This window comes from Rhagoletis pomonella, unplaced genomic scaffold (genome assembly GCF_013731165.1).
Source record: "Rhagoletis pomonella isolate Grant_MI unplaced genomic scaffold, Rhpom_1.0 Rhpom_scaffold_00003, whole genome shotgun sequence".
NCBI lineage: Eukaryota > Metazoa > Arthropoda > Insecta > Diptera > Tephritidae > Rhagoletis > Rhagoletis pomonella.
This window is the reverse complement of record NW_023458557.1, coordinates 89285688-89298227: the sequence shown is the minus strand read 5'-3', so window position 1 is coordinate 89298227 and position 12540 is coordinate 89285688. Positions and strand designations below refer to the sequence as shown.

The window sequence follows — 12540 nt, the reverse complement described above, 5'->3', positions numbered from 1 at the left end:
ATTTTCTTGAGGATTCAGGAACTATACGGGACCTATTTTCATTTTGTACTCGAACATACCTGCAACCTACCCTTGGTTTTGTTTTTGAACGACCTACAATCCTGTAGGGTCTGCAGGAGTTTTTGACCCACCTACTGCGCAACACGAACTGCATTTCTCATCAAACTCAACAGGAGGGATTTATTTCGACTAACCGCCGTGTACACAGCGCACTGGGCCATGGGAATCTATGCTGTAAGACTAGAACTAGAACACAAGACGTCTTGTCTTAGCTGTAATTCACCAGATGCAAAAGAAACTGTGGAGCATCTGCTCGTAATTGCCCAGCACTACCCTGCTACTGCGGTTTAATAGACATAAGTGATATCAACCTACTGAAACTAATTGAGTTCATGAATACCACAAGCTGGATTTGAGAGAAATAACCGAATTTACTGGGTTCTTCTTGTGATTCGGAGGTCTTTAGCAGCCAGCTATCTGCTCCGATTTATTCGTAAATCGTTTAGATTTAAAACAGATTAAATGGGAATACTAAAACAGTGTAATGGATGCTTTTTCCTGACAAATAAGGCGGCACCACTTTTTTTTTGCTAAATTATCGTAAAATTACATTTTTTTTTAGTGTATCCAAGAGAGCGGACAACGACTGGGAGTCGGCTCACTTATTATACTATACAGCAGGTACATAGCTGTTAAAGGGAATGCTTACAAAATAGTAAATCTACTGTATTTCTATTTCTCTTTTTCCTGCTGGCTAGTAGCTCTTATCAGCCAAGAACGGATACATATAAAATCCGGTGCCAGTCGTGAGAACTTCGCATTGTAGTTATTAGCGTTTGAGCCATTACGATGAAGAACTTCTTACTCGCATTTCTGTTGGTCGGTTCGGCATGTGCTGCGCCTAAAACCTTAAGACCTGAGTCTCGAATCATTGGTGGTGAAGAGACCACTGCGTTGCAATTGACACCATATCTGGTTTCGCTTAGTGTGTCGTCCATTGCATATGGACATGTTTGCGCTGGTGCCATAATCGGCAGGGAATGGGTGCTGACAGCTGCACATTGTTTGAGCGAATTGAATAATTTAAATGGCGATGCAATCGGGCTACCAATTTACGCCGGCATACAGGATCGCTCCGATATAGAGAACGCACAAATTCGCAACATTGATTTTTACTTCAATCACAAGCAATTCAATGCAAGTGACGTAAGTTCTCCAGACATTGCGCTCCTACACGTCTCGCAGCCTTTCGAATTCAATAGCAATGTGTATTCAATTATTTTGCCATACCAAGGAGAAGCATACACTAATAAGACCTCCCATACATATGGTTGGGGTTTGACAGATGCTGATGCACAGGAGTACGAGAAAAAATTGCAGTTTTCTCAGAGCGAAGTGCTATCTGATAACGGGTGTCGTGAGGAATTACCAGTAGATACACCATTGGGAACCAATCAGATTTGCGCTAAGACATCGGCTTGCTTTGGAGATGGTGGCAGTCCATTGGTGTACGAAACCACGGGTGGAGCTGAGCTAGTCGGCATAACTTCATGGGGATACTTGCCATGTGGATACAATGGACGTCCAACAATTTACACTGAGGTCTCGCGCTATATTAGTTGGATTACAGAAGTTCAATGGGCATACTACATATTGCATTAATACATTTTTTTTGGGTTATTACAATTTAAATAAATAGTTTAAATAAAAGAAAAAAAAAATGTGCTTACATGCAAATAAACTTTAATCTCTCTAATCTCTCTAATAGAGATTAGTACCAGAGCTTCTAGACGCCATAAATTTTTAAAGCGGCCGGCAATTCGGTTTATGCCTACTCAAGATTATCTTATCTGAATCAAACTGTTTATATTTACGAGTAATTTATGACTACGGGAGCGACCAAATGGTTTTAAATTTTTTGGTCATGACAAGATATTTATTAGTTTACTGCAATGTCGGTAGCGATAGCTCACGCACTAGCAATTAAAATTTCGTACTACAGTTTTGGATAGTCCAAACTGAGTACAATGAACGTGACAATATTAACTGATTGAGATAAAGAATTTGTTTTAATTCTTCCTGTGTACACAAAATAAGAGTTTCTGAAAACAAACAACCTATCGATTTCGTATTTTAAGGGGACGTTGCTTTAAACATGTATGTATGTGTAGATTATCTGGCCAAAATATAGCGATTATTTTGTGAAGTCGCTTAACGAAAAATGTGATTTAATGAACGCGATTTTTGTACAGTGACGAAAATATAAATAGGGAAGAGACATGTTGGCATTCTTTGGCTATTTCCTTCTCGTTTAATATTTTCTATGAAAGCGCTGCTTGTTATCTAACAACCAAAAAAAAGGAAATTATCAAAATCCGAGAAAGTTTCATCGAAATTTTACAAACAATTAGAATATATAATACACATAAGAATTAGGGCAACTGAAAGTGTAAGAAAATGCATTGAAATTTTTCGATGACAATCGAAATATGTATGTATATCCAGTTATCAAAGTCGCCGAAGTTTATAGTTATCGAAATATATCGGATCATTCATGTTTATTATTAAGTTGCCGGAATGTATCGAGTTATTGAAATTGATCAATGTATATTGAGTTATCGAGATTTATCGTTACGCAGAGACTTAGTTGTCGAGTTGTACCGATAGTTATTAAGTTAATGAAATTTAATGTTATATGATATTCATATCTTCAATATACATAAATCGAGTGCTCAAAATCTTTTAGAGTTATCGAAGTTTATCGAGTTATTGAAATTTTTCGAATAGTCGTGATGTATCGAGCTCTTTAAAATGATCGAGTTATCGATATTTATTGATTTACCGAAATTTGTTGATAGTTAAAAAGCTGTAAATATATCGGGTTATCGAAATTTCTAGATTAACATGAATTTATCGATTTGTCACTATTTTGTCGACTTATCGAATTTGAAAGAGTTACCGGAGTGTATCGAGTTATCGATATATATCGAGAATTACCACTTTGTGAGTTATCGAAATTTAACCAGTCTTGGAAACGCAGAGTTATCTAAATTTATCGATAGTTATCAAAATTTGTAGAGTTATCGAGTTGTATGAATTTCGTGTTTTTGAAATTCATCAATATACTTATCGAATCGTCGAAATTTATCGACTAACTATGAAGCAAATGCAAAAACAAACTCTTTAGATTGTCAAGTTTTAACTGGAGTTTCAATTGGCTTCCCCGCATTTACTTGTCCTATTTTGGTGATCTTTTGTCATTTTCGTTACAGCGTACATAGTTTCCAATCATTACTGCTTTTTGTATGACCTGTATTTTCTTATGGATAATTATTGGCTACTGCCTGTTGACTTCGTTTCTTTGACAGATTGCAGTTCTAAAATTCTTTTGAGTAATTTTGTGCCTTAAACTAGAAAAACTATGTAGAATTAGAAAACTACTAACTGGCACTCCTATTTTAGTAAAACAAAGTGCAAATTTTAAGTATGTATCTGGGACTTTCCGTTGATTTTCGGCAATTTTTTTGTGAAGTGAATTGCAAACATGTTATACGAAATATTAAAATATGTTGTCAAACGGCTCGTCTCGCTGCGGTATTATAGACTGGACTGCTTCACAATGGCAGATCGCCATATACGCTGCTGCAAAAACTAGTAATTGAGATGCGAATTTACTGAAATTTGCTTAGGAATGAAGGAGTGCAAAAAATGCATAGATTGGCGAAATACCCCCATCCACTTCATAAGACTGTGTTTATACACGGAAACTTTTGTCGACGCGATTTTTCCCATTCCCTTTTGGTGTTGCTCGGTTCATTTACACATGGCGATTTTTGTGTATGCAATTGTTGTTGTCAGCTGTGAACCGCTAACTCAATTTCCTCGTCACGCTCTCTCCTACAAATGTCGAGTTGCGGCAACAAAAATCGCCATGTGTAAATGAGCACTTAAGGAGCACATATGGTAGAGGCAGATGTTATCCGAATTTAATACAATTTGGGTTTGTTATCATTAGTGGACGTCTTATTGGACCTATTTTGACAATCCTTCAGACTTAAGGTTTGCTTGTTAAAACTAAGTAACAACTGAATTTTACGAAAATCGAAAAACATTTATCATTTTCCCCCCCCCAAGTTTAGTTCGCGTAGTCTGTATATCTATACAATTTTGCAGATTTCTTCATTCTTCATCTTCTTGTGTGTGGCGATGCAAAATTCAGAGATCGCGACGTATAGGCAACTCCTTTTAGTGCTATCGAAAGCGGCTTTAAAGTCGACAAATACATAGGTGGTGCGTGTCGATCCTTTTCTCGCCGGTCTTTTCCAAGATTTGGCGTATTTTTGAATACCAGACCTATTGTGGATTTGCCTGGTCTCATTTTGTTGACGATATATCGCTTACCGCGATCGCGAATCTGATCAATCTTATTTGCAGCGTGCCTTACACAAAACGCTCGATAAAACCATGCAACCTATGCTTAGAAGGCTGATCCCGCGGTAGTTGGCGTGTATTGCGGTGTCGCCTTTCTTTTAGATTGGGCAGAGCACCCTTAAATTCCAGTCTTAAATTCTGAAATTGGTGAAAAAACCCTTGCCTTGTCATGTAAAAGTAGTTTTCATTAAGCCGAAAAAGGTCAGTTTTGCCCGAAATTTGACTTGTTTAGTTCTTAGATAAATTTAGAAATCAAATATTTACATTCATACAATGTGTGACAAATGCACTCAATTGACAATTTGTTTTGCCAGCCAATATGAAACTCTACATATGCCTTTGTATACACATACATACATACCAGCATACACAAATATGTGGAAGAATTTTGATTTTATAGCTTTAAGACGCACTACGCACAGCATACTAGTATTTCCACATTCTAATAGCCTTTATATTTATTCATCTTCCACTGCCACACTGCTGGAGTTAAGCTGTTGACGTTTGCTTTACGTGCCGTTGCAGTTGGCCTTTTGCCTGTCCCCAATGCTGTAAACAGCTTTATCTCGTTGCTAAAACTTACTTTTATATAAGAGGAATGTGTGTGTGGTTATATATTTGCCCTGCTGGCTTGTCTTTAAAGTCGTCAGTGCCCTTAACGACGTCATCTTCTCGTGACTTGCTGCTGCATCTTGTCACAGCTTTGCGTTTTCCCCTCCCCTTTTTCTAAGTTACCATCTATGTATGAGTATGTACCTCGTCGGTGTTTTCTGGCTTTGTTGCATTTGTTGTTGCCACATTTTATGTCGTTATAGTGTCAAGTTTCGTTTTACGATGACTTAAACGTGATTCAATTTGCAGAAGAAGTCATACATACATATAAGCTGAAGGGATTCGTTTTTTCGTGTTTTTTTTTTTTTTATTACTTTTGCTTTAATGCTTTATAATGCAAAAACAAAAGTGAAAATACAAAAATAAATGCTTAACCATTATCTTTAGGATGCTTGAATGTACATATGTATGTGCATACGAGTACGTGTGTGAATCTGTGATTAGGTTGAATTGTATGAAGGAGTTCAAATGCCCAAGTGTATTTATTGAGTGTCAAAAATTGGCCAGTTTCTTAAGTGATTTCATTGTTGGCCGATTTAAATACATAAATTTGCAATAGCAGAGATTTACACAGGGGATAGCTGCAGTTTTGAATATCTTTACATTATTCTCTTTTTAACAAATTTTCATGAACATGTTTGTAATCAAAAAAATGTCTTAGACTTCGCTTCTTAACCAAATCGTCTTATATTGAATTCGCGGCCAATCACAGCATAAATTTTGCATTATTGATTGATTGTGATTATGATAGGTTCCGGGAAATGTGGATTCTAATGACACTCTAGAGAAATGCGGCGCCCAAAGGAGCCTGATCGGCGCTCAGCCTTTCTGTGGTCCGTCCAAACGATACCCGACAGAACTCCCAAGAAGATGGGATAATTCGCAAATAGCCACCCAATGACGCACGACAAAGGGCAAAAGGCCATCCAAAAGACTCATCGTGGAATCTCTGAGCGTCAGCAAAATCTTAGCAGAGAGGTCCTCAGAACTCTCACCGGGTACCCGATAGCTCACTGTATTCTGAGGTACCATCGACACAATTTTGGATTCTCTGAGGAGACGAACTGCAGGTTTCTCAAGCTGCATACGGAAACCTTGGAATCTAACAAAGTTTTAAATGTGAATTTATATAGTGATTGTTGCATAACTAGCTAGATCTTTATAAAAGAAAATAGCAAGCACTAAATAAACCAAAAAATATAGCTAAAACAAAAAAAAATAGGTCGTGATGAATATACATAGGAGGGAGCTGGCCTATATGGCTGGTTTTCTCCGTACAAGATATTTAGCCGTTGACGTGGAAGTGCCGATTGCACCCATGAAAATCCGCTTATGTACATGATTGGTTCTGTTTTTGATCACAGCAACGAAAAACTGATTTTGCACCTGTACGGTTGTCGAACTCATCGATTCAATTTGCTTCTGCACAAAAACAAATGGAAAGATTTGAGATGTTTAATTCAATTTAGTCCCAATTTTTTCAATCTATAGTATTATTATTGTTATTACTAGGGCATTGATGGCTGCGACCTAATTAGGTTCAGTAAGTTCTATCACTGTTGTCAGCCGTGGCAGTGGACGTGCGCTCGATAGGAACTATGTAAGTTATAATGTCCTAAAGTTTTTATCTCTAAAACGATCGGTCATGATGATCATGACGAGAATAACAGGGACTGCGATTTGAGGCAACACCGCCATCCAAGAAATGCGATAGGGAAAGGTACAACACGTATAGCACAGCAATAAGTTTAAATTTTATTAAAACGAAACTTCAAGTACTTCTTGACTGAATGCCCATGCTATTAGTTTAACAAACACTTGCTAATAAAAGGTTTAAGTATAACAATTAGAAAAAGACAAATACCAGAATGAAAGTAAAGGTGAGTACCTACATCGATAAAGAAAAGGGTGGAGGCAAATATAAAAATAACAAGTAATTTGTAAGCAAAAAACAAAACCGACTTCAATTTTCATATAAAAATATATTTCATGATCCAATAACCGGATCTAAACCAGATTAGTATGGGATCACCTCTGAGATACTAACTTTCCGATGCAAAAAGAATTATCGAAATCGGTTAACGTGGTCCGAAGTTATGCGGTAACATATTTACATAAAAAAAAACAAAAAAAAAATCCGTATTTGTCAATGCAGTTGTGGCTTATTAACATTTTATTTTTATACCCGAGCGCACTTGTGCACGAGGGTGTATTAATTTTGTTCACATAACGGTTGCTTGTAACAGCCAAAACGAATCGAGATAGGTATAGACAAATGTATACATAAATGCTCAGGATGAATAGAGAAGTCGATTAAGCCATGTCTGTCTGTCCGTCCGTCTGTCCGTCCGTCTGTCCGTCCGTCTGTCCGTCCGTCTGTCCGTCCGTCCATCTGTCCGTCCGTCCGTGTACACGATAACTCGAGCAAAAATTTAGATATCTCAACGAAATTTGGTATGTAGGTTTCCAATAATCCAAGGTAGGTTGGTATTGAAAATGGGCGAAATCGGACAGTAACCACGCCCACTTCCCATATAACGGTAATTTCCAGAAATACGAAAACTGCGATATTTTAGTAACTACTGAAGATAATTCACTCAAAATTGATAATTACAATAATTTTCACACACAAAATAGGAACATTATAAATTTTTGGAAAATGGGCGTAGCCACGCCCACTTATGGATACTTGTGTATATCTTGGTAACCGCTGTACCAATTTCTTCCAAACTACAGGTAAAGTTGTTGGCCTTGGTATAACATACGAAATGGCCGAAAATCTTTGAAATCGGACAATAGCCACGCCCACATCCCATATAAAGGTAATTTAGAGAAATACAAAATCTTCGATAAATCAGTAAATATTAAAGCTAATTTATTAAAAATTGATGCTGGCAACAATTCTTTACCAGGAAATACGTATTATGGTAAAATTTTGGAAGATGGGCATGGCACCGCCCACTTATGATCACATATATTTATATCGGTCACCGTTCTACCAAATTGTACCAAACTCGGTATGGTTATTGTGCTTGGCACATAAAAGCAAAACGTTGAAAATGATTGAAATCAGAATAAAATTACGACCGTTTTTCACATAACGGTTAATTTCAGAAATGCTTGAAACTGTAATATTTCGAAATTTAAGGACGCTAATTTACTCAAAATTGATACTTCCCGGCTTACCATTTAGCGGTAGGTTTCGGAAAGGTGAAAAAACATATATTTAATACTTGCGCCGGGTATTTAATGTTCGGCTCCGCCCGAACTTAGACCTTCTTACTTGTTAATATTTTTATTGAGCTTTGTACCACGACAGTTTATTAGGAAAAATAGAAAAAAGAAGTCTGATGAGGATATGTGGTGATCTCCGAAATAGCTGCTATAACTTCTACCGCTTAGACTTTGTTGCTTTTTCACTTTTTCCTAATAAACAATCGTGGTACAAAGCTCAATAAAAATATAAAAAATAAAAAATATTCCGACGAGCTGATAACCTCCTCCTTTTTTGGAAGTCGGTTGAAAAGCAAAACAAAGATACGTAAATGTAAATGCAAAAATTAAGATCAAGGTAACTTTAAACACTTTACTTATACATATAAGTGCAAAGCTGAATGGGAATATGTAGATGAAGGAAATGATAAACATAAAAGTAAAAACAAAGATAAATATAAAGAAAATGATGAGGATACCGCTAAAAGGAGGTAGAGGTAATTATAGGGAAAAGGATATATGAATGTAGATAGAGACACAGAGACTCAATCTGGGAACTATTTCAGGACTTTTGAGATTTTCGGAATTCTCGGAACTTATCGATATTATAATCGATATTTTTTTCGGGTTTGTTATCGATATTTTTATCTATTTTGTCATCGAAATTTTTATCGATATTGTTATAAATTTTGCTGTCGATATTTCCAGAACTTATCTATATTTTGTTATCGATTTTGTTGTCGATATTTATCAATTTTGTTAACGATATTTATCGATTTTGTTGTCGATATTTATCGATTTTGTTTATCGGTATTGTTTTCGATAATTTTGTCGATTTTGTTATTGATATTAGATTCGATACGTTTATCGACATCGACATTTTTAACAATTTTGTTATCGATATTTTTTATCGATTTTGTTATCGATTTTGATATTGATATTTGTATCGATTTTGTTATCGAAATTTGTATCTCTTTTGTTATCGATTTTCTTATCGGCATTTTTATTGATTTTGCTATCGATATTTTTATCGGGTTTTCTATCGAATTCGTTATCGATATTTGTATCGGTTTTGTTTTCGATATTTTGATGGATGTTACTATCGATTTTGTTATCGGTACAGTATAAAGATAAAAACAAAGATAAAGCAAAACCGAATAACATAAAGGTAATTACAACGAACTGGGTAGAGGTAGAGATCTAGATAGAAAAAGGACCACAAATATAACCTTAAGCAAAAGCACATGTTTTTATGTACATATGTATATTGGTTTTGAAACAAACTATATATGAAACGTAAGTTTCACTTCTCCGGTGTGGCCCAGGCGCACTTACTTTTTTTTAAGCTAACCGGTAAATACTGAGCTCTTAATTACTTATCTCCTACAAATATTTGAAATAAAAAATACAACAAAAAAATATTGTCAAGGCTTCTTGAGACTACATTAACGCTATCAAATGTACACCAACTACATAGCATACTTATCTATAAGAAAACTATAAAAGAACAGAGACTGATTCAGAAAAAGACCCACTTAAAAAAAAGTAATCATAACGGGAACACTAACTAATAATTTACTACATAATGGCAGTCAAAGTAAAAGAAAAAATTCAAATAAAGAAGAATACAAATAGCTGGTGCAAGCTTAATGCGCTGCTAGTAATACCTGAGTGCATGAGCTGCAAGCGAAAGTGGTGGCAAATAATTGCACATTATATAATTCATAAAGTGTTAGTAGGAGTGCACAGCTAGTAGAAAAGTGTCAAAAGAGGCAATTGAGACGACAAAGAGGGCACAAAAGTGCAAGCAATAGCGGCACTCCTGACACATTATTAAAAATATTAAATTTTACGATGATACTCAAAAATGACGGAGGAGCAAAGCCAAGCAGCTGAGTGCTGCTATAGCGAATGGCAAATTTGCAACAACAACAAAATAGACGCGCTTTTAGCATGAAAATATCTATGAATGAAACTAAATGTACAAATATGTTAAGCCTTCTTGTTTGCATGACTGCATGATTGCACGTGTGCGTGTGTTTGAGTTTTGCTTATTCGCTTTTTACCACCACCACCAACCAACAGTGCAACAAATGCAATGAACATGGAGTGCGTTGTTGCACGCGCGAATGGAAAAGTTCGCATAAAATATTTTTTGTACGAGCATTAGGGCAAAGTTAAGTGCACATACATATATGTATACTCGCAAAAAGTATTGGGGACTTTCCACAATAACCAAGAATAAATATGAAAGATTTTATCTCGCCTTTTTGTTAAAAATTTACTTAACGAAAAAGGTTTTTTAGTATATAGTTGCGGTGGCTTTGGCGTTAGTTCACATAGAAAAGAAAAGACTGGTATGCTTTATTGAAGCCGGCTACACCCGCTTAGGCAGTTACAGTAGGAAGCAATAGGTAGATAAAAAAGAAAACGAAGAAGAATTCGAAGAAAAGAGATCAGGCAATCGCTTTTTCTTAAAACTTTAAAAGGTCTGAAATTTTAAGAAAACGCAATTGCTTATTGTTTTTATTCAAATCTATGTTAGTGGACAAAACTATTTGCTCAAAGACGCTTTGACACCACTTTGTTTCTATAGTGGTATTAACCAGGTGCCAGGCCACTTGCTCAATTTGGTGAATACGCGTGAAACGTTCTTGCAACTTCTGCAGCATACCATATGGTAAAGCTCTCCGAGTCTTTACCTATAAGGTAGTTAGATCTCTAATTGAGCGAGATATATCCTCCCTATTTAGAGAATATAAGCTTTTAGACCTTTTTCGATTCCACCTAGGCCAAGTTTGGCGCGAATATTGATTGATTCTCCTAAAAGCAGCTTGCAAGTGGGGAAAGGCATACCATTGCGTTCTTTGCCCGGAAGAATTTGCTTGGTCGTCGCAAGTTCCTCCGCCCTAAAGTGACCTTCTATGCCCTTATGATTGGGAGCCCGAACGGCTTCACGGAATTGTGAAGAAACCCACAGCTTTAATTGTCGTCTGGCTGTCATTAAAGACGAACACCTCTTTACTTTTTAAATCAGTACAAAGTCCGTTAACAGCCTCCACTATTGCTGACACCTCAGCCTAGAAGACACTAGTTACAGTAGCAATCGAAATGAACGGCTTCGTGAAGGGCTCCGAGAGAAAGGCCCCCTTCCACTAGTTCCACTTCCATAGTTTTCTATCCATTCCTACCTGCTTGCAATTTTTATGATGAAGTTTCTCTCCGGAACCGGAGTTCAAACACAGAGGGTCTGTTTAGCCCGGATGAAAGCTATATTTTTCCATAATGCAGGACTGACCCAGCAATCTCAACTCACATTGGCCTGTCTCTCTCGTGGCTGCTTGTTTTCGTTTCTTCTTTTTTCCTTTTGATTCTGAAGGAGATGAGTTGAGACTAGGAATGTTAATCCCGGGATCCCGGGATCTCAAAATCCAAAAAATTAAAATTTTTTTAATTCTAAAGATTTCCTATTGCATTTGTTACCCATATTTTATTCTACATTGCATTGAATTTTTTTAATAATTTTTGGAATTAATCATATCTTTGAAATTACAAAGTCCTTCAAAATAAATCCTGCGGTCAGAGGGAAAAAATAAAAGCACCACTTTAAATAAAAAAGTATTTTCAAACCATGGTACAATAATTACCGGTATTGTCTTCCTAGAGAGTTTTGCTTCACATCGAAATTCGTGCTCCTTTATTTTAATTTTGACGCAGTTCAATGTTGATTCTTTTACTTTTATTTGGCTTTCCTTTTTGTTTTCGCTCAATTTAATTTTTATAATTTTTCAAAATAAAAGAAAAAACGTTTGAAATTAAAGCAAATGTTTTTTTTTTCCAGCTTTTGCAAATTGAATAAGTTCCCTGTAAGATGGTTTGTTAAAAAAATACGTGAACATGTACGGTATATGTGGTATAGAGAAAGGGATATTTCCAGCAGTAAACGTTTTGGTCTGGGCAACATTGATATTTTTTAAATAAGGCAGATCGGCATATGCACTCTCTGGGAAGACAATACCTGTATTTTTTGGTTGGTTTCGGTTTCAAACCCATTTGTTTATTATTTATTTCATGGTAGGAGACCTTCTCAAACAATATAGAAGCGATTTTTTCGATTCAAGTTGTTGAAAAGTAATGAATATCTAAATCCCGAGACTAATCCCGGGATTGTGACAACGCCATCCCGAAGATCCCGGGCTCGAAAAAAGTCGAAAAATTAACATCCCTAGTTGATACGTTATAGTCGGTAGAAATACTAAGATCGGCAGCTGCTGGACGGTGATT

At 36.2% G+C, this 12540-nt stretch overlaps 1 protein-coding gene across 1 annotated transcript; it reads left to right on the top strand.

The window, feature by feature from the left end:
* The first annotated feature begins 843 nt into the window (after window positions 1–843).
* Window positions 844–1662, top strand: LOC118736676 (trypsin). Its single transcript, XM_036466716.1, has one exon. The coding sequence runs from the start codon at window positions 850–852 to the stop codon at window positions 1660–1662; it is 813 nt and encodes a 270-aa protein (XP_036322609.1). The 5' UTR covers window positions 844–849.
* The last annotated feature ends 10878 nt before the right edge of the window (window positions 1663–12540 follow it).